The sequence below is a fragment of the Sphaerodactylus townsendi genome, linkage group LG05 (assembly GCF_021028975.2).
Source record: "Sphaerodactylus townsendi isolate TG3544 linkage group LG05, MPM_Stown_v2.3, whole genome shotgun sequence".
In the NCBI taxonomy this organism is placed as follows: domain Eukaryota; kingdom Metazoa; phylum Chordata; class Lepidosauria; order Squamata; family Sphaerodactylidae; genus Sphaerodactylus; species Sphaerodactylus townsendi.
Window position 1 is genome coordinate 21,256,376 of NC_059429.1, and position 22,061 is coordinate 21,278,436.

A 22,061-nucleotide genomic window follows, 5' to 3' on the forward strand; every position below is an offset into this window, starting at 1 on the left:
GAAGTGCTCAGTGCCCAGTGAATTACACTCATATAACTTATATGATTAAATACAATGGCTTAAAACATTACAAACTATTTGTTCATATCTATCCATCCTTTTTCTTTTTCATACTGTTTTAAGCCACTAAAACTTGCATTTACATAATTGTATTATGTTTTTCTGCGTTAACTTGGTGCTCTTTTAAAATAAGTGTGCTTTTCTGTAACTAAAGCTATTGAACCTTGTGACGTGTAGCATGTGCACAACTGCCTAAAGGTAATAAACATTGCATACAAATACATATAACTTACATTACACTATGCTATTAAAATAAACATGGGACATTTTTTAACCACAAATAAAGAATTCAATTAGTAAATACCCAACCCATCTCTCAAGTAAAAAAAAAAAAGGCTCTCTAGAGGCATACTCAACATTTTAGAGACATTTGCCACTAATAACATTAACCTTACTACTTTATAAAACTTATTATTATAACATTCTGTCTACACACTAAAAGAATTAAACCCCCACACCACTAATATAATGCATGTACTATATGACACCACTTATATCAAAAAAATTGATTACAATATTGCCACCCATTTTACCAATTAGAGTACTGTAGGCCTCAGTCTTGATACCTCTACCACCGTACCCAGGAATCTATTAGTCTTAGAAGCTAGAAGCTTCTTTTTCTCTCCTTTACATATGTATTACACCAGTGCACCCTCCCCACTATCCCAAAGCTCCTATCTCCCACATTTCTACACAAAAGAGTCCTTCATTTTTCAAATCAAGTCCATAAGGAAGTCAAAGGGGTTTTTAAATTAAAAAGCAAAGTTCTATAATTTCTTCTCTAGTATCCAACAGGATTGTCTTCTTATAGTTTTCAACTGTCAATGTCCTGAAGTTAAATATTAAAATTTAAGTTCAGTTTTGTTAATCTAGCTTTCTTCTCAAAGTCCAGTTTAAACAACTGGTCTGGATGCATAACAACAGTTCAGGCTCAAAAGAGGCCAATGAGAAGCTTTCAGCATATAATGCGCCCATCCACGTTCTGTCCTTACTGATACCTCTGTCGTCAACAGCACTTAATAAGGCCCGTCCCACTTTGGCTCCATTTAGTGCTTTAACTTGGAACTCAGTCTCCAGGCAAGAACTTATGATCTGGACTCCAGGATCTGAGATTGTGATAAAGCCGCCTGCCGTAAAACAAAACAGAAACAAAGGCCAGACCAGCAGCACATTTCCTAATAACAATCATTAATTTCAAAAATTACCCCCTCATGTGGTAAAATGACATCCCATACAAAAATCTTGCACATTACTTAAAAAGCAAAAAGTATAATCCCATGGTTATGTTTAAACTCTGAATAAACTAAAAAAAGGATTTTCATTTAAGACAGACTTTTCCTTAACTTGGCCAGAATTTGCTTGACTATATTTATCTATGTTTCAATTTCTACTTTTCCCAACTTTTCTTTACATATATTTCATAATTACATATCCCTTGACCTTTCCCTCTATATTACTTTCAAAAAACTATATATATTTAATACATTTTACAAAAACACAAACCCTTTTTCCCCTTACAAATTTTATAATTTTTATACAATTATCTCTCATTATAAAACTTTATAAAAAACATTTATAGTTGTTTTCCAACACACTAATACCCCTGTGAAACTTATCCCATGCCCGGCACCAAACCGGGCTACTACCAACCCACCTTTGATCATCTTCTATAAATACACCCCTGATTCTAGAACAACTTTTCTTCTCCCCTTCTATCTTAAAAAGCCTCTTTTTTTTTTTTCCAAAAAATTATAACACCCCAAGAAGCATTCCATCTTGGTATTTTAGAAATAAGTGCAATGCCTGATTCAATGTATAAAGGCTTCGTGAAATTTGGTGCTGACCAGATTAGGCAGTCTCCCTGCCTCCAAAATTTTACTTGTTTCTCCATCCACTATTGCAAACTCATTGTGCCTTTTCCCTTTATTACCCTAAAAAACCCATTTAAAAACAGTCACCCTCCTTTGTGCTATTAAGTGCCCCAAATATTTTTCTTCCCTTTCCACTTGGTCAGCCAAAATTTCAAGAGTCCCTTGTTTAATGCCCTTTTTGACATGTAGCACTAATACTTGTACGAGTTCTAGAGCTTCTAAGAACTTTTTTCCACTAACTGTTAAGTATGCCAAAAATTTGCCCACTTGTGATGAAAGAAAGACCCCTTTCCTTCTATAATTTCCCAAAGGTTTGAATAACCCCACGTGAATATTTTGAATCTGTATAGATAGTTACATTCTGCATTTTCTTCTTAACAACAATAAGTCTGTGTTTAACACTAAAATCTGTTTGTTCCAGTAACACAGCTTCATATTTAAGCAAATGAGCATGTCACTTAAATTTCCTGGCAGTTTGCCATCCCAAATCAAGGAGGATCAAGATTGGTAGCCATAGTTCGGCTTCTCCTCCATAAATCTGTCCAAACCCCTTTTGAAGCTATCCAGGCTAGTGGCCATCCCCACCTCCTGTAGCAGCATATTTTAAACACTAATCACACATTGCGTAAGGAAATGTTTTTTTTATTAGTCCTAATCCCCCCCTTCTTTTTCCTAACATTTTCAATGTATGCCCCCAACTTGCTTTTAGTACCTTGAGAAAGAAAAGTTTCTCATCAACAATTTTTTTTTTACGCATAATTTTATAAACTTCAATCATATCCCCAACGTCTCTTCTCTAAACTAAAAAAAAATCCTAAACACTGCAGCCTTTTCCTTATAAGGAAGGTGCTCTAATCTCTCAATTAGCTATCTTCATTGACTTTCATACCCTTTGCTAAGTGAAGCTGGCATCTCACAGTTAGAAAAGGGTTAATTCTTATATCTCTCTTTTTTCTTCAGGCATGCAGCCTGCCATCTCATCTTACGTAATTCAATGCAGCTTTTTTTCTCCCTGAACAATTTGGAAGCAGACAGCCTGTCAGGAGATACTGCGTTTTGTTCTTGGAGGCTCTACTCTTCACTTCAATTTTAAAATTTTAAATTTTAAAAAGTTAAACATGTGCCCCAGTTTCCCCTGGTTTCTCCTGCAGCTGTTAAAAAGTGATTCTTAATACTAAAATTTCTGCCTGGATTTTTTTGGGGTCTTTGGAACTGGGTACAAGGCTACCACTATCTTTAAAAACACTAGGTTTCAAATTTTTTGAATTTTTTTTTTTAAAACTACTATGCACCATTCATATTTTTGTTGCATTACTAAAACATGTCATTTCATTAAGGAGCCTGACTAACTCAGCCCCCTTTTCTCTATCATTGCTTTAACTTACTCAAAACCTTACTTTGATTACTTTAAGGCCTTGTCTGCTTTCTCCTAATTAATGTTGCAACATTTTTAGCTCCCCTCTCCCATTTTCCCCTGTAATTAAGAGACTGGGGACTAACCTCATTTTATCCTTTTTACAATTTATGTTTTATAAATGTCCATCCCTATTTTCAATTTGCTTTCTTATTTAACTGCCATCATGAATTCATCTTTAAACATGTTCTGCTTCCCTTTCTGCATTTTATACTCTGATTCCTTCTTGAGGCAGAGGGTTGTTTCCAAGGGTGGCAACCCCCTTCTCTCCCTCTCATTTTCTACATTCCTTAACTTAAAAACTCTTTGCTTCTCCATGCCTCGGAGTCTCTGTAACTAAACAGAAACTTTAACATTCTCTTTGTGTAAACAGGGGCAGCTGCAGGTTCACCTTCTTTCAGTCCCAGCATTGGTACGGCTAAAAAGCCTCTCTCTCTCACACACACAAACATAATCAAACCACTGAGCAGGATTTTCCTCCCTCTCCTGTTATAAAAATACTGCTCTAAAAGCATTTTTTTTCTTTTTACTTTAAACAGCCTGTTTTAATTCTTTTTATCAAAAATATTTTCTTAAAATAAAAGAGCTCTAAAAATTAGCTAAACTCACAAAAAAAAACTTTAAATACAATAATCTTTTTATACTCTTGGCTAGCCATACCTTTAAAACAATAGGTCATCTTGGTCCCACTGACCTCAACCTTATTGCCAGGGGGGTCTCCGGGGGGTATCCTTACCACTATACCTCCCATCTAAAACCTCTGAAAGAGCGTACCCTTTCACTCCCTTTATTCTACCATTGCACTTGTGCCTTAAGGGGGGTCTGAGGGGCCGTGCCCTGTGTCTTTATCCTCTGAGAAAACGTCTTTCCTCCTCCCTTCTTCTCCTGTGTAGTGTATTTCAATAACCACTACTCACCATCTTGTCACCAACTTGTCCCTGTTTTCAGGACCTACTCCAGGATATCCGTGTTCTAGGAATCCTTGCTCTAACTGTTACCTTTAAGATACAATTGCAGGGACCCCCTATTTCAGGAATCCTCTGCTAAAAGTCTGAGCACTGAAGAATTGGCTCTAAAAGTTGTCGAGTCTTCAATCCCAATGCTGAGCTGCAGAATGAACAGTGCCCTGACCACCTAAAGGAGGTGGGGGCGCCCACAGAGAGACTGTCCAAACCAGAGCTAGATCAAGATTAATTCCCCGTACGGGCCACCAATTGTTAGGCACAGGGCAGAGCCCTGTGTTCAGAAAACTAAAACTCTGTCCAGTTACTCACAAATAACCATCCATAAGCTTCTTCAGTGTTCAGAGTTTATTGTTTCAATTCTGCGCAGAAGAGGGAACTCTCCTCTGTTAGCAACAGGGAGGAGGTTCAAAGGGGCTGTTGCTTGTGTAACATAATTTATACCTTCTTACAAACATCCCTCCTTGTCTTCCTGACTATTGGTTTGGAGTCAAGAGAAGGCGGTACCGAACCACAGCATTTCATCCCACCTTTCACCACACCTTTTCATCCCATGTTTGGTGCAACTTAAGTTAAAAACATCTTATAAGGTTTTTATAACAACTAAGTTTCTATTTTACTGTTATCTGTATTTGTAAGCTTCTGCTAATTCCTTATCTCCTTGCTGGGGCCCTGTTCTCTTTCAACTCAAGGCCAGTGTCAGGCTTGCTCTTCAGGTTTTGTTTTTCTTAACAAAAATAAGTTTCTGAAGTGCTCAGTGCCCAGTGAATTACACTCATATAACTTATATGATTAAATACAATGGCTTAAAACATTACAAACTATTTGTTCATATCACCCAGATAAGCCTTCACAGCTCAGGCGGCAGAGCTGGGAATCAAACCCGGTTCCTCCAGATTAGATACATGAGCTCTTAACCTCCTACGCCACTGCTGCTCCTGAAGCCCTGATTATGTCCTGTAATCTGCCTTGAGTCTCAACAAGGAAGGCAGACTGAAACTGTCAAGTGAAGATTGAAAGTGTCAGTTGGATACCTGGCAGAAGGTTGGACTAGAGGATGCCTGGGGTTCCCTCCCAACTGTGAGACTGAATAAATAAAGTTGGACAAAATTTCCCTTCGACTGCTGTTTTTGGTATATGAATGTCCTGACAACCTACCTATGGAATGGGTACATTTGTATGGAGTTCAAAACTGTGTACATGGCTCTGCCTTCCTGTTTTGCCTACACAACAACCTTGTAAGGTGTATCAAGATGAGAGAGAAGGAAATTGGCACATAGTCACCCAACGTGGTTCATGGAAGTATGGCAATTTGAACTCAAGCTTCTCAGATTCTATGTATTGTTGAATCCAGTGGCATAGTTGCCACGGGGACATCCGTGGACAAACGCCATGGGCGCCCCTGTGGGAGTCACATGGGGGGCCGGAATATCACCCCTCACACTGCTGTGCGAGAGGCAGGCCTTGGCCCACCCCTCAGGCAGCAGAGAACCTGGCCGCGGCATGGAGAAGCGTGCAGCCAGGCGCCGCCCAGGCAGGCTCTCAGCCCCTTTGGCCGGCTCGGCTGCTGCCTGAGGGGCAGGCCGAGGCTTGACCAGGTGGCACCTGGCTGCTCTGTGCCACAGCCAGGTCGTTGGCCCACCCCTTGGGCAGCTGATGAACTGGCTGCAGCGCGAGAGGACTGCTCGTGCTGTGGCTTAACACTCTGCCCGGCCAAGGCTGCTCCGCTGGGCAGAGGGGATAGCCGCGCAGCACAGCCAGCTCTCACATCGCAAGTACCAGCTGTGCCAAGTGGGGTCACACACCCTCTGCCTGACGGAGCATCTGCAGCCGGGCAGAGAGGATGGCCAGCTCTTGCGCCGCGAGGGGATGGCCGCATGGTGCAGCCAGCCCTTGTGCCGTGAGAACCGGCTGTGCCAAGTGAGGCCACACAGCTGGGCAGAGGAGATGACCGCCCGGCCATCTTGTTTTCCGCCCCAACATGGGCCCCCATGTCGCAGCCACCCACACACCGCAGCCACATAAGGTAAGTGGTGGTGTGGGGGTGTGTGCGGCATGGATGCCCATGCCGGGGGGGGGGGAGGAGTTTGAATCAACTGGGTAATGTGGGTTTTCTGGCCTGCGTGGTTGTGGTCTGGTCATTTTTGCTCCAAACATTTCACCTCCCATAGATGCCAGGCATAGATACAGGTGAAACGTTAGGAGCAAAATTACCATTCCGTGGCTACACAGCCTGGAAAATCCACCAGGCCCATTTCTCAGATTCTAGTTGCTTGAACTATGCCACCACATGTTACAAAGCATATTTTTAGAGTACTTCTTTTATGAAGCCCCTTTTTTCAGATCTATTGAGATATTGCTAAAAGTTCTTCTCCGCATGCAAATGAAAGTGGAGACGTGCATGTCAAACTTCAGTTCTCATTCCACAGATCACAACTGACGCCTCCTCCTAGCACCTTACAACAGGTTGCACTCTGCCTGCTGCATGTTTTTTTTACTCTACTACAGCTTGTGTTTAAAAATTTACAGGGCTTGTTTTATTAAGGGAAAAAACCCAAAGGGTCCTGCAATATCTCAGCAACAATTCCAAACACCACAGTGCATTCACAGGAAGCAAAGTGACACTGTAGCATCGATGTGCAAGCATTGGCCGTTGATGTGAGTTAGACACAAGGGACATTCATTTCCCCATCCTGAGATTCTTATCTCACAGAGACTTTAGGGAGAGTGACAGATTCTGTGAAGGGCAGCAGCTCAAAATCACAAGACCCCGCTTTCTAAGTGTAACACTTCAAGATTCTGGAGACGCGGGCCATTGGGCCACGTGAATTGATGCCACAATGAACTTTTAAGATGCCACAGAACTCTAGTACAAAGACGGCAAATAAATCTCTGCCAGTGCCTGTAACATGACACAACAGCAAATCATGTGAGCTGTGACTTTATCAGTATCGAATATATCTTTGATGGCAGAGCCAAGTTAGGTTGCTTGCTAAGTATGAAAGAAACCGCGGTAAACAAGAATAAAAAGCGGCAGTTGACATCGCCGACCGTTAGGGGGCGCTATGCACCCACGCCCTTCCAAAGCAGCTCTTCTGCTCTACAACTCGTCCAATAGGGAAGCAATGCCTTCTGGGATTTGTAGTGCAGATTTCGTAAACTGTCATTTCTTTACGCGGAGAACACTGGGAACGGAAACTACAACTCCCAGAGTGATATAGGTAGAGGGAACTCGTTAGTTGCATGCACACGTTTAATTTTCCTCCGCTGCTTTGCAACAAGTTGCGCTGAAAACTGAAGGAGAACACGGGTATTGCAATGGCTGAATGTAGAGGGGAAGTTGTGTATCAGAGCCAGGGACCCAGGGTGAGTCTGCCAGACTTCCCTCTTCCTTTAGTTTGAATGCCAGTGTTATATTTCTTCCCGAAGGGTTTAAATTGCCTCCAGATGCATGCAGAGAACTTTTGCAAAGAGAGCCAGCGTGGTGTAGTGGTTAAGAGCAAGTGCACTCTGATCTGGAGAACCGGGTTTGATTCCCCGCTGTGCCCACTTGAGCTGTGGAGGCTTATCTGGTGAACCAGATTAGCTTGTGCACTCCAACAGATGCCAACTTTTTGAAAATAGGATTGCCTGCTCATGGCTGCGGAGGGAATTGCTTCTGGAGTTGTCAGCCCAAGCGTTCTGTGTAACTTCCAAGCTTGTGTGCTATTCGGTGTTTGAAAGATTAAAGCAAGAAGACATATGTGAGGAGCTTTAGATAGGCAAAAGTGCTGTCCAAATGCTACTGTGGTTGTTCATTGTCTGAACTGCTATGTCCCAATTTTTGAGCTGATTTCAGAAAACCATTATGTCTTGCCTGCTCTAGATTGCAGACTGTGCAGCCTTTGACGACCAGGCCCTGATCCATTCCTATGACTATGCTGTCCACTCCTTTAAGGTAAGCGCCCTGTATGCCTGCCTCCTAAACAGACCATTGATGTGTGTGGGTACACCTTCAAATCACAGCTTATGGCAACTCCAAATGGTTTACAAGAGATGTTCGGAGATGGTTTGCCATTCCCATCTTCCACAATCAGACCCTAGCTCTGATTTCTTCATGCAGCACATGATTGGTGTTCGGAATATGTTGCCACAGGAGGAGGTGATGGCCACTAACCTGCATAGCTTTAAAAGGGGCATGGAGGAGAAGTCGATCTGTGGCTACCAATCTTGATCCTCCTTGACCTAAGATTGCAAATGCCTTAGCAGACCAAGTGCTTGGGAGCAGCAGCAGCAGCAGAAGGCCATTGCTTTCACCTCCTGCATGTGAGCTCCCAAAGGCACCTGGTGGGCCACTGCGAGGAGCAGAGTGCCGGACTAGATGGACTCTGGTCTGATCCAGCAGGCTCTTTCTTATGTTCTTATAAATGAGCCAGAACAGTTTGCAAAAAACACAGCAGTTTTCATATGGTGGGAGCTTTGCTGGCTTTGATTTCCTCACCTGCTTTGTCGGGAGTATGAAGCTGAGCCTGGAAAAGAGGCTAATGAACTGATTTGGGATGAAATGGAGCTGGTGGTGGTTGGTGGAAACTTATGATTGCCTGCTGCTTACAGCTGAATTATTTGAGAACTCTGGACCACCTGGGCCCAAAAGTATTTGAGGAAGTACTTCCTTCTAGAAGGCCCTTTCTCTCTTTGTTTATGATCTGATGATTGGGCCTGTATTCCAGTCCCATGTTGGCGCAGGGTCAGTTCTGTGATGATTGTGGAACTATCTCCTCTATGATGGTCCACCACAAAACCACACTGGAGCAGCAGTGGCGTAGGAGGTTAAGAGCTCGTGTATGTGATCTGGAGGAACCGGGTTTGATTCTCCGCTCTGTCACCTGAGCTGTGGAGGTTTATCTGGGGAATTCAGATTAGCCTGGGCACTCCCACACATGCCAGCTGGGTGACCTTGGTCTAGTCACAGCTTCTCGGAGCTCTCTCAGCCCCACCCACCTCACAGGGTGTTTGTTGTGAGCAGGGAAGGGCAAGGAGATTGTAAGCCCCTTTGAGTCTCCTACAGGAGAGAAAGGGGGGATATAAATCCAAACTCTTCTTGTTCTTGTTCTTCTTCTTCACGTTCTTGACCACCATTATCACAAGAGGCAGGGACCGCTGTTAGCCTAGATGGCTTTAAAAGAGGACAAACTGGAGAGGAGGAGAAGTCCATCTATGTCAGGATGTTCTCTCTCCTGCCATCAAAGAGCAGCCCTGGGGTGCAAGGCTTCGCACCGGACTGAGGGGAAGGGGCAGTTGTCTTCACCCCCTGATATGTTAATGGATCTTTTCCTTTCCTTTCCTTTCCCTTTGATGCTTGCAACTGTAGATAACTAGAAGCAACCCTGGTGCCTTCCCAGTGGGAGGGCATGGCAGGCAGCTGAGAACTATCACTGTGCTAGCCTTGAGATGCTCAACCCCCAAACAACCCTCTTTCAGTCGTGTTATTCTCACATTCCATGGGAATCAGGGAGGGGGGATTTGTGGCAGAAACTCTGAGAGGACATAGGCAAATGTATTTCCGTAGACCAGTGATGGCGAACCTTTTCGAGACCGAGTGCCCAAACTGCAACCCAAAACCCACTTTTTTATTGCAAAGTGCCAACATGGCAATTTAACCTGGATACTGAGGTTTTAGTTTAGAAACAACGGTTGGCTCCAAGGTGTGCGTTACTCAGGAGTAAGCTTGGTGGTAGTCGGTGGCTTTGCTTTGAAGCAACCGTGCTACTCTTTGAACGGGTGAATCACGACCCTAGAAGGGTTTACTCAGAAGCAAGCCCCATTGCCAGCAAACGAGCTTACTCCCAGGTAAGGATGCAGCGCTTTGGATTACGTCACATGAAAATCGGTGGGGTTTTACACAGCAAGCTTAACAGGGGTTACCTACACTGCTTCCCCAAACTAGAGTCTTAGTTTTAATGCTAATAGTCGAGCCCAGCGGCCCAGGCCAGCCTAGATGTGGGGGGGGGGGGGCACTCTGTTTGCACGTGCCCACAGAGAGGGCTCTGAGTGCCACCTCTGGCACCCGTGCCATAGGTTCGCCACCACTGCCGTAGACTGACAGAACTGGTTTTCTGAAAGCCAGGTACTAGCTGTTATCAATAAAGACTTCTGATCCAGCATCTGGAGTCCGCTTATTGACTTCAGTCTCAAGATCTCACAATCTAAATGTAACTTCCATGTTCAGAGGCAGCACTCTGCTTGTGGACTCTCTGGATGTATTTGACTGGGAAACAAGATGGCAGTCTGGACAGACCTTTGATCTCATCCAACAAGAAAATACTGCTATCTCTGAAGTTTGATTTTGTCCTCAGTTGCTGCTGTTCTGACTTGCTGCTTCTTTATCGCTCTACTGTGCTGTTAATTCATAGCCTTTTTTCAAAAAAAAATAATTGTGTGGTTTTAACTGTTGACTTGATTGTAAGCTTCTTGGGGGCAGGGACTTTTTTTGTTATGGCTGTGCCGAGCCCGTGCACACAAATGGCGGCATGCCAATAAATGATAATAATTAAATAATGAAGTCGTTACGGCGACGCAATGAAGAGACGAGACGCAGCGATATCAGGAAACCGGTGGAGAGAAGCCAGCGGCTGATCTGGCTAGCCTGCCGAGCTGGGGTCCCTGGCACCTTTATTAAGGGTCTGGGAAGGCGGGAGAGCGGGAGAAAGTTGCGCAATTCATGACTCAGCGGAGGGTTGCGTACGTGCAGGGAGAGACGTTCCTGTCTGGGTCGAATCCACATTCAGGCGTCTTGTGACCCGGGTGTCTGGGGGATCTCGTGATGTGCGTACGTGTGAGCCCAGGAGGGGACAGATGGCGCAGGCATTCCTGTGCACTTTCTGAAGCTCTACTGGGTTTGCTAACGCACCCCTACAAAATAATATGATGGTAAACAATATTCTACACTATTGGTCTGAGGTAACCTTGCTTAGAAAATTTGTTTCTGAAAGTGAGATTGTGAGTTTTTACTGAACACCCTTAAAATATTAGAGCAATGTACAGTGTGAGAGGGAAAGAAAGACAGTTGCGTGCAGCACATTATAAAATAAAAGTTTTTTTTAAGTCGACAATTTAATGCAAAATTGTAACTAAATTGAGTAATTGGCTGAGGTTATGGAGTTGCCCAGAGATGCAGTGGAAGGATGACAGAAATGGGGACGTAGAGAGAAAACAGACCGGCCCTTCTTATTTTCAGCATGTTTCTAGTCCTCTGTTGTAGAAATGCTAGATTACTGCAGTGTGCTGTGTGTGGGGCTACCCTTGAAAAATGCTTGAAAACTTTAATTGGTGCTGAATTTGAAGCTGAATGTTGACTGGGGTGGGTTGTAGGGATTGTATTATCCCAGTCTTGATCCACCCACCTCAGCTCTTACTCTGTTTCTGGACCTAGTTCAAAGTGCTGGGGGTGACTTCTAAAGCCTGTTATAACCTCTTGGCCGTGCCTTAAGTGCTGTCTGCTCACATACGAACCTAACCGACTAATATCATAGGAGAGGAAGAAAAAGTGTCTCTCTGTCTGGTTTCTGCATGCCCTCTAGGATTTAATAGCTCTCATTCTTGTCATCTCCTCAACTGCCTTTAAAAAATAACAGCTATAACCTCCAAAGCTATAACCTCCCCTTCGGGGATGAGGCGGCCTATAAATTTAATTAATAAAATAAATAAATGTTTTAGCCTTTCTCTTTGCAGGAGACCCTTGGAAATGGCAGAAACCCCCTAGAATGCAGAATGAACAATGAAAGTGAATCAGAGGAGGAGGAGGAGGAAGAACAAGAAGAAGAGGTGGAAGAGGAATACAAGGACGAAGAAGAAGGCAGGCAGGTAAGTAACAGTGGCAAGCCTGCTGGGAGGGGGAATTGGCAGCTGTTGTGAGTGTGAGAAAGATTTCCTAGTTGCTTTTTTCTGGCAGATGTTTACAGATTTGCATTTATTATCCTCAGCAAGTCATGTGTGTGTGTGTGGGGGGGGGGAGTTTAATAGAATATTCAGCCTCAGCTGACTGAATATTCTATTAAACTTGCCCCTCCCTCAAATACCCCTCTTATGCTGGACTGGCATGTGACAGAAAGGCATCTTCTCTCAGCTTTCTTGACAATCTAAGGTTCTATGTTCAGGGAGTATCACTTTTTCTTTGGCATGGGGCGGGGTGACTTTGCAGTCTACATCCTGGACACTGGTTGACCACCTTGATCAGAAATGGGCCTCTCTCTTAAATGAGTGCAAGATGGCCTCTTTCCAGTGGACAACTGGTTCCGGTGGTGGGATTCAAATAATTTAAGAACTAGTTGTTTACAAGAGCCATTTTAACAACCGGTTCTGTCGAAGTGGGGCGAACCTGCTGAATCCCACCACTGCCTCTTTCCACTACTGTTATCAAACATGGTTTGGGGCAGTGGTAGGATCCAAAAATGTTAGTAACAGGTTCCCATGGTGGTGGGATTCAAACAGTGGCGTAAGCTCCAATGGGGCTGGGTGGGGCACGACGGGGGCGGGGTATTAATAATTTTTCTGTTACTTTAAAAAACTCTTGCTGTAAAAAAAAGTTCCTAATTTCCAGCTGGTATCTTTCTGTCCATAATTTAAACTCATTATAGCAAGTCCTATCGTCTACTGCCAACAGAAACAACTACTTCTCCTCTAATTGACTGCCTGTCAAATACTTAATACTTTCAAATACTTAATTTTGTTTCTAGAAATCAAAAGAAGGATACTTTCCTTAAACAAGGAACTTTACCATATTTCTAAAACATGTTTTTAAAACAGCCCAACAGGGAGAATTATCCCGTTTTCTACCTTTGCTAACCAGCCACATAGGAAACAACAGGACTTTATGATTTTTGGACCTAATGGAATTTCTAACGGAAAAGCAGACCCAATTAGTAACCCCCTCTCGGCACACACAAATAATTAGTAACCCACTCTCGGGAACTGGTGAGGACCTGCTGGATCCCACCTCTGGTTTGGGGACAGAATTTTTTTGACATTCCTTCTTTCATTGAGGTTTGGGATCAAACCCAACATGAGAACCCAAGTGATGCAGTTCAAGAGTAGGATCAGGGAAAAACAGGTTTGAATCTGCACTCTTCCGTGGAAACTTGCTGGATGAACACTCTCAGCCTAGCCTACCTCTCAGGGTTGTCTTGTGGATAAAACATAGGAGATGAGTATGCTGTAAGCCACTTTGGGTGGAGAGAAAAAAGTTGAGGAACGGGAGGAGTTTGGATTTATACACCACCTGTAAGGAAGCTCAGATTGGCTTACAAACTCTTTTCCCTTTTTCTCCCCACAAGAGATGCTTTGTGAGGGAGGTGGGGCTGAGAGAGTTCTGAGAGAAGTGTGACTAGCCCAAGGTCACCTAGCAGGCTTCATGTGGAGGAGCAGGAAAACAAATCCAGTTCACCAGATAAGAGTCTGCAGCTCATGCAGAGGAGTGGGGAATCAAACCAGGTTCTCCATATCAGAATCCACTGCTCTTAACCACTACGTCACAAGGCAGGATTTAAATTAAATAAGGTTTTAATTGTATTATCTGTATTATGTATTTCAACTGCGTGTATTTTTTGACTGTTAGCCACCTGGGCCCTAACAATAGTCAGGAAAAGGCGGGGTGTAGATCTAATAAAATAAATAAATGACAGCAATACGTTAATAAGGGACTGGCTGCATACAGTTCGTTTGTCTTTCTACTCCACCCCCAAATCGTTGTTCTCATCTCTTCCCTGTGCCTAGTGGCAGATTGGAGACGCTTGTCTTGCAGTATGGTCAGTTGATGGGCTCCTGTATCCTGCTTGCATCACTTCCATGGATCAGGAAGAGGGATGCTGTGTGGTACGCTTCGATGGCTATGGAAATGAAGAGGAGCAACAGCTGACTGCTCTCCTACCCCCTGACTGGAGACCCCCAAAAGATGAAAATGCAGTGAGGGAGGTGAGAACTAGTGGGCAGAGGGCTCTACCCACCCCCACCCCCCACCCCCCGCTGGTAAGTCCCAAGCTGAAATCAGCAGGTTTCAGAGAGTCAACTGGATTTTCTTTTCCTTGTATGGAGGAGCTTTCAAATTCTCCACACACAGAAATCTAGGGGCAGTGTGTCAGGGGCAGTGTGTCAGGGGCAAAGAGTCCGAATCTCCCTGACACACTAGATTTCTCTGTGTGTGGAATTTTATTTGCACACAAAGGAGCGGTTGAATTCTCTGAACACAGAAAAGCAGTATGTCAGGTATGGGGGGGGAGTCTGAATTCGGTCCTCATCAACTAGCTTTCTGCGTGCAGAAAATGATGTTTTTATGGAGGAAAAAACCCAGATTCCTTGCACCTAAAAAGGAGGGTCCAAAAGCCTACCTGAATCATTGTGAAACACACATTTTATTCATCTAGCTTTTGACACTCTCTGGAAGTTCCATTTAGCTCAGGGGTCTGCAACCTGCGGCTCTCCAGATGTTCATGGACTACAAATCCCATCAGCCCCTGCCAGCATGGCTAATTGGCCATGTTGGCAGGGGGGCTGATAAAAGCTCTCGAATCCATGAACATCTGGAAAACTTCCAGGAATTCTAGGCTCAGTGCTATTGTGGCCTGTCTCCTCCACGAATTCTGTCCCCTTCTCACCAACCAGTGTTGTGTCATGTGATGCTGGAATTGGACGTGGGAGGCCTGGGTTCAAATCCTTACTCACTGCGTGGCTTTGGTACAGCCCATTTCCCTCAGCCTGATTACCTCACAGAATGGAGAATGATTTTGTAAGCTACCTGTTGGGGAGAAAAACAGGGAAGAAATATCTAAATCAGGAGTGGCCAACCTATGGTGCTCCAGATGTTCATGGACTACAATTCCCATCAGCCCCTGCCAGCATGTTCATGGACTACAATTCCAATTGGCCATGCTGGCAGGAGCTGATGGGAATTATAGTCCATGAGCATCTGGAACGCCATAGGTTGGCCACCCCTGATCTAAATAAATAAACTGAGATCATAGGGCTGTGGTGGCAGGGGCTGATGGGAATTGTAGTCCATAACATCTGGAGTGCCAAAGGTTCTCCACCACTGTCATAGGGTTCTGTCATAGGGCCAGGAATGAGTAGGGGAATACACTCTTTAGTTCCCAGGGTCATAAATGCCTCTTCTTGTCTTCCTAGTGGGGAAGGGGAGACCCGTGCCAAGCTGTGTGGTCAGGAGACGGCTTGTTGTATCCGGCCACCATTCAGGAAGTGGACGCGGAAACTGGCATGTGCTGGGTGGAATTCAACCATTACAGGAACCAAGAGTGGCAGGCGTTGGCCGATCTTTGGCCCCCTGTGGAACGCGAGGTGAGCGGCGTGTCTGGGTTTGTGTAGGGTGCCAGTCAGGCTCAGAACACCAAAAAAGAGGCAAGAAAAGGCCGTGGATTAAAGGCCTGAGAAGCTGATGCCAGAGGCAGCCCACGGGCAACATCTGGCATGGCTGAGAATCTGCTAATTGTTGGCATGCCAGGAGGGTCTGCTTAATTGGCAGGAGAATTTTGACCTTGCAAACGTAGATATGCTCCAAAAACTCATCATTGGCCACATATAATGTAGAAATGTGTGCATGTATTGTAGCTCTTTAATTTTACAAGAGTATAAATAATATCTGTGATTCTTATTTTTATTACAACATTTTCAATGGGATTGGGAGGGGTTCCTGCCCCGCCCGTGGCCAGTTTTAATTTAGTTTGATTTTTATTTTGCTGGCCTCTGGTTTAATTGATCTACTGTTAATTGTGTTTCAGCTTCCTTGGAAGCTACAGACGCCTTGCTAAATGTAAATCTTTTAAACAAAATATTACAGGCACAAATGCATACATATAAACAAACGTGTATTCGTTTGTATGTGAGTTCGTGCACGCACTTAGGTATATATAACAGTGACATTTTCATTTTCTTTACTTGCAAAATGTATATCTGGTTGTTAAGTGGGTCTTTAGCACACAATGACCAGCTAAAAATTTTAACCATGAAACTCGTGAAACGCACTGGAAAATAACCAAGCACCGACTCTGCAAGGCCCGCCAGCCAAATAAGAATGGTTGGCAGCGAGGCCTAGTGGATTCATCTGTCCTTTGTTGACTGCTGAGTTATGGTGCCCAGATCTCCGACTCTCAGGGATCTGGCTTCTTCCTCCTCCATTGTGTTAGTTCAGTCCTCATTGAGCATGCTGTACATAGAAAAGTAAATTTGGTGCTGCTGCAGTGGATAACTCCAGGTTGCTCAAGGGAGTGAGTCAAGGTGTATGCAAGTCATATAGAATGGCTTCTTCAGACTGGCCTAGGAGAAGACCGCCCCCCTCCCCCAATCCTTTAGCAACCTCCTTATTCGTTGCTATCTTCTTTGCTTTGCCTGCCTTAGCTTTCTACCCAGGAAGTATTGAGTGATGTTTTGCGATTTCCAGAGGGGAGAAGTGACGAGAGCAAAGGCCAGGCAAACTCCAGAATCCCCCAGCCACAGAAGGACCAAAAGCCTGTGAGTTTCTCTGCCCTGCTGTAGAATTGGGATCTGGGGGACCCTTGTTCAAATCCGCGTGGATGTTTGTTCTGTGGATGTTTGCTGGGTGAGCTTGGGCCAATCACACTTTCTCAGTCCAACCTATTTCACAGGGCAGGTAAAGTAAATCCGATTATAGAAAAGGTTAGCCCTGGTGGCGACGACTCACTTTCAGCCAATTACCACACACCCACTGCTTGGGGGTGGGGCTTAACAGTGAACGAGTAAAAAAGAACACAAGCAAAATAGCAGAATGTGGTGGTTACTGTTGTTGTTCACCGTCCTGAGCCCTTCAGGGGAGGGCGGTATACAAATCAAATAATACAATACAATACTCTCTCGCACACTCGCCCTTTTCTCCCACTGCTGAATACTTACAGTCACTGTGCTCTGCAGCGGCCTGAGGAGAAGCAGGTGCAGGCATTTGCCACTCCCCCTGGGAGAGTCACGGCTGCAACTGCGCTACTAACAGTTGCATTATGATATAGGCACCCGGGAAGAGGAGCAGGCATCCAGGAAAAGGAGGAGGGAGCTGATCACATGGGGCTTAGGGGGGAGAAAAGGCCAGAGAGATCCCCCCCACCATGGTGGGTACCATTAACCTTTCTGTGCTGATTGAGACATCTGGAAAGAGGAGGAGGGAGCTGCTGGGTCAAGGGGGAAGGCCATGTTTGAGGCCATCTTGAGCAGCAGCAGTGGGGTAGTGGTTAAGAGCAGGTGCATTCTAATCTGAAGGAACCGGGTTTGATTCCCCACTCTGCCACTTGAGCTGTGGAGGCTTATCTGGGAAACTAGATTAGCCTGTGCACTCCCACACACACGCCAGCTGGGTGACCTTGGGCTAGCCACAGCTTTTATGAGCTCTCTCAGCCCCACCCACCTCACAGGGTGTTTGTTGTGAGGGGGGAAGGGATAGGAGATTGTAAGCCCTTTTGAGTCTCCTACAGGAGAGAAAGGGGGGGTATATATCCAAACTCCTCCTCCTCCTCCTTCTCCTCCTTCTCATCTAGTGGCAGAGAGTTCCACAGGCTGTCAATACGGGAAAGTGTCAGGAAACTAGGAGAGGGGTACGCCTTGGGGAAGTGTCTCATGACTGACCCAGATCCTTTCTCTTCCGCCTCATCCATCCTTTTCAGCCTCCTCCGCACAGCTGCAACGATGAAGAATTCCTTCTCAGTATGCTCGTGGCTTGGCATTTGAGTGGCTACCATACTGGCTACTATGTGGTAAGGCTTATCATCTGGTAGAATGCGGGGGGGCCGGGGGGGAGGTCCTTTTCTCTAACACACAGCCTGAACTGTGGGAATTGGAATGACATCGTCCACTACTGTGTCCCATAACAGCACATTCCTTACTGTTTTACGATTGAATCTCCACTGGTTTTTTGAGAGGGTGTGTGGATTTTCTTCCTACTGTGGGTTGGCCTTTTTTGTGGTAGAGGATGTTTCAGAGACTTCAATCTAGTATGTCCCTAGAAGTTCTTTCCTTGTGTCTGGTCATTCAGGGCCTCAGACAAGGACAAAAGGAAATGGCCGTTCTTGCTCCAAAGAAGAGACCTGCTCCACATCCAAGAGTCTCTGAGCACCGCTAGGAATTCAGGTGGGTCTTTGAGGGGGAGAACAGACGGTTACAGGTAACCCTTCTACATTGCGACTTTCCCCATCGTGATTTCAATATATTGCGTGTCGGCATAAGAAACTAAGTGGGAATTTTGGGGGAGGTTTGTGGAAGCTGCAGTCAACACAAAAATTTAGAAACTCAGAAATGTATAAAGTACATGCGTAGTATTGTATAATATCTACATATTTTGTCTTTTAATCCCGTAAACATACATAGTTTCTTTTTTTAACAGTTAAAATGAAAGAAAAAAATTCAGACTTCTCTGGTATGAGTGGAGGGCCAACAATTTTACACGGATTTCCAATTCACAGGGGGTGTCACGCCCCAAACCCCAGTCATTTGGAATGGATATCTGTACTTTGCTGGTGGGCAAAGGTCCACTCCAAGAACATAAGAAAATGGGCATGTATTTTTTAGCAGATGCAATATTGGAGTCTGAAGCAGCCTTTTATAGGGAGGATGAAAGAAGCTGCTTTGGGAAGAAAGTCACGGTTTGTGTGAAGAAAATAAAATAAAATAAATAATTCCAGGTCCATTTACGTCGTTAGTCACATTTGCATTCCCTGCAGCCGGTTACTATGTCAGACTGAACAGGAAGGCCACTGAAATTCATAAACACCAAGACAATTTCAACAAGGAAGAAGAGACTCTGAGAATTAACAAAGCTTGGCTACCAGTACTTAAAAACACCAGAATCAAAGGCCAAGGGCATGCTAAGTTAATGGGCAATGGACTCCACCCAGACACATGATTTGCATTCACCAATACTGCTGCTACTGCAGGGAATGCGAATGTGACTAACAGTGTAAATGGACTGATAACCCCACCCGCACTACAATGTCCCTTTGCATAGCAAGTTCCGCCCAAACACTTACTGATTGGTTCCCCACCCTGGGACATAGACAATATATACCCCACTAAACATTCCCTTCTCACTAGACACAGTGTGTAACAGACATCTCTCTGTGATACACCTCTGAAGATGCCAGCCACAGATGCAGGCGAAATGTTAGGAACAAGATCTACCAGACCACGGCCACACAGCCTGGAAAACCCACCACAACCAGTTGAATCTGGCCGTGAAACCTTCGACAATACAGAGGAGCAGCAGTGGCATAGTGGTTAAGAGCATGTGCACTCTAATCTGGAGAACTGGGTTTGATTCCCCGCTCTGCCACTTGAGCTATGGAGGCTTATCTGGAAAACTAGATTAGCCTGTGCACTCCCACACATGCCAGCTGGGTAACCTTGGGCTAGTCACAGCTTTTCGGAGCTCTCAGCCCCACCCACTTCACAGGGTGTTTGTTGTGGGGGGAGGAAAGGAAAGGAGATTGTAAGCCCCTTTGAGTCTCCTTATAGGAGAGAAAGGGGGATGGGCATAAATCCAAACTCTTCTCTTCTAAGCTGGTCTTCAGCCAAGATGAGCCTCAGAATTACAAGAAAAAAGTAACATTTCTCAATTCTTCCTGATATTTGTATTGACCCTCATTTACTTCAGGAAATCTTTACGGAGATCATGTAGCTCACTTCTGGACCTGCTGGGTCTGATTTGTTTGAGTATTTCTTTCATATTCTAATCCAGAAGTTGGGTGTCACATTTCCAGGGAAGCATCCATTTTCAGACTATCCCTGAAAAAGTGCCCTGCCGTCAAGAACATTTTGGAGCTCCTCAGGACTTAAAAATCTCATCACAGACAAAACCAGAAGAGGAGAAACCTGAGCCTGCAGCTTATCTGTTGCTTAATCGCTGTCTCTAGTGGAGCAAGAGACCAGTGGGACAGTCTGAGCATTGAAGAAGAAGAAGAAGAGTTTGGATTTATATCCCTCCTTTCTCTCCTGCAGGAGACTCAAAGGGGCTTACAATCTCCTTGCCCTTCTCCCCTCACAACAAGCACCCTGTGAGGTAGGTGGGGCTGAGAGAGCTCCGAGAAGCTGTGACTAGCCCAAGGTCACCCAGCTGGCGTGTGTGGGAGTGTAGAGGCTAATCTGAATTCCCCAGATAAGCCTCCACAGAGCTGGGAATCAAACCCGGTTCCTCCAGATTAGATACATGAGCTCTTAACCTCCTACGCCACTGCTGCTCCTTTGGGCTCATTTGGGCAAATTGGGCACCACGCTCAATTTGGCAGGTTTTTTGGCAGGTTTTTTTTAGATAATTGGTGTGGATTCAGGATGCCGCTGTTTGCCCTCAGCCTCCCCCTAATACCAGGCATCCAACTGACAGGGGTAGATGCAATCTAATATTCCCCTGGGGCATTGCAGTCCAGTTTAAACCTACCTGCCAGAGAAAGTGGATATTTCTATCTGAGGTGGTATAGCCATTCCACTGCTTTAAATATTTGGTTGACTGAGGCCCATAATTATTTTGCATGTTTAAGATCGGGGTCCCTTTTGGGACCTTAGACTGACTTGAACCCATACCAGAACTCGATTCCGAAGGACTATCCCGACAGGGAAAAGGAGGTGGAGAAAATTCGTCCAGAGATCGTATACTTACAGAGTCGGTCATTGTTGGTAGAAGAAGAAGAGTTTGGATTTATATCGCCCCTTTCTCTCCTGTAGGAGACTCAAAGGGGCTTACAATCTCCTTGCCCTTCCCCCCTCACAACAAACACCCTGTCAGGTGGGTGGGGCTGAGAGAGCTCCGAAAAGCTGTGGCTAGCCCAAGGTCACCCAGCTGGCGTGTGTGGGAGTGCACAGGCTAATCTAGTTTCCCAGATAAGCCTCCACAGCTCAAGTGGCAGAGCGGGGAATCAAACCCGGTTCTTCCAGATTAGAATGCAGCTGCTCTTAACCACTACGCCACTGCTACTCTCTCTAGCTATTTCCAATGCCAAAAAGGAGAACCACAAAAGGTATTGGTGGGTGTCCCAGGCCACTGAAGTCTACTGAGGCATGCCTGTACCATATTGAAGAAATGGGGTGGTAGAGGATGCTGTAGTACAAAGGGAAGAGGTATGTTCTGTAAACATTGCAATAGACTTCATCGTTGTCCCTTATAATAATATAAGCCAAAATAACGTTTGGAATGGTTCTGCTTTTCCAGGCCTTTCTCTTTTCTGCTTCAATCTCCTCTCCTGGTGTGGATCCCAGCTAAGACAGGAGTCTTTGTTTGGGGCATCTGTAGTCCGAACCAGATGAGAGTTGGCCTCGAACCTCAGAGGCAAGACCAGCAAAGGGACCTTCCAGCCGTCCCCATCTGTACCGGATACTTGATCACTTTTTTTCCCCCTCCGAAGATGGATTTTTTTTAAAACCTCATCTATTTTTTCCCCCAAAAATAAAAACCTTTTTGTCTGATTTTGCCACTTGTACGGTCTCGCCCGCATGATGTCTCTGCTGAGAAGCAGCCGTGGTCTCATTCTCTCACCACCACCCCTGCCCCCGCCCGGTCACCCACCAGGATCCTATTTCTTTTTAATCTCCTGAATTCACCCAGTATTTGCAAACAGTGAGTCAGACCCTCTGGAGACACGGCTTTTTCAGGTCCCCGAAGAGAGAAAGAAAAACTCCTGTTTGCTTCTGAAGAGGTCGCCCCATCTTGTCAATCTCCCCTTTTGTTTCAACCCGGTAATGATAATTCCAAAATTAGAGCTTCCTTGCCAAGTGATGACGGAT

The 22,061-nt window shown here is 45.0% G+C and overlaps 1 protein-coding gene across 4 annotated transcripts; it reads left to right on the plus strand.

The window, feature by feature from the left end:
• Nucleotides 1-7,531: 7,531 nt before the first annotated feature.
• Nucleotides 7,532-21,744, plus strand: LOC125433206 (survival motor neuron protein-like). Of its 4 annotated transcripts, none has more exons than XM_048497651.1 (9): nt 7,532-7,617; nt 8,173-8,244; nt 12,003-12,149; nt 14,058-14,255; nt 15,462-15,632; nt 16,689-16,802; nt 17,960-18,049; nt 18,328-18,422; nt 21,490-21,744. In XM_048497651.1, the coding sequence occupies exons 3-8, from the start codon at nt 12,057-12,059 to the stop codon at nt 18,412-18,414; spliced, it is 753 nt and encodes a 250-aa protein (XP_048353608.1). In that variant the 5' UTR covers nt 7,532-7,617; nt 8,173-8,244; nt 12,003-12,056; the 3' UTR covers nt 18,415-18,422; nt 21,490-21,744. The 4 variants fall into 4 exon arrangements, with proteins under 4 accessions (XP_048353608.1, XP_048353607.1, XP_048353605.1 ...); XM_048497650.1 differs by having other exon boundaries at nt 12,018-12,149; XM_048497648.1 differs by having other exon boundaries at nt 7,538-7,673.
• Nucleotides 21,745-22,061: the final 317 nt, after the last annotated feature.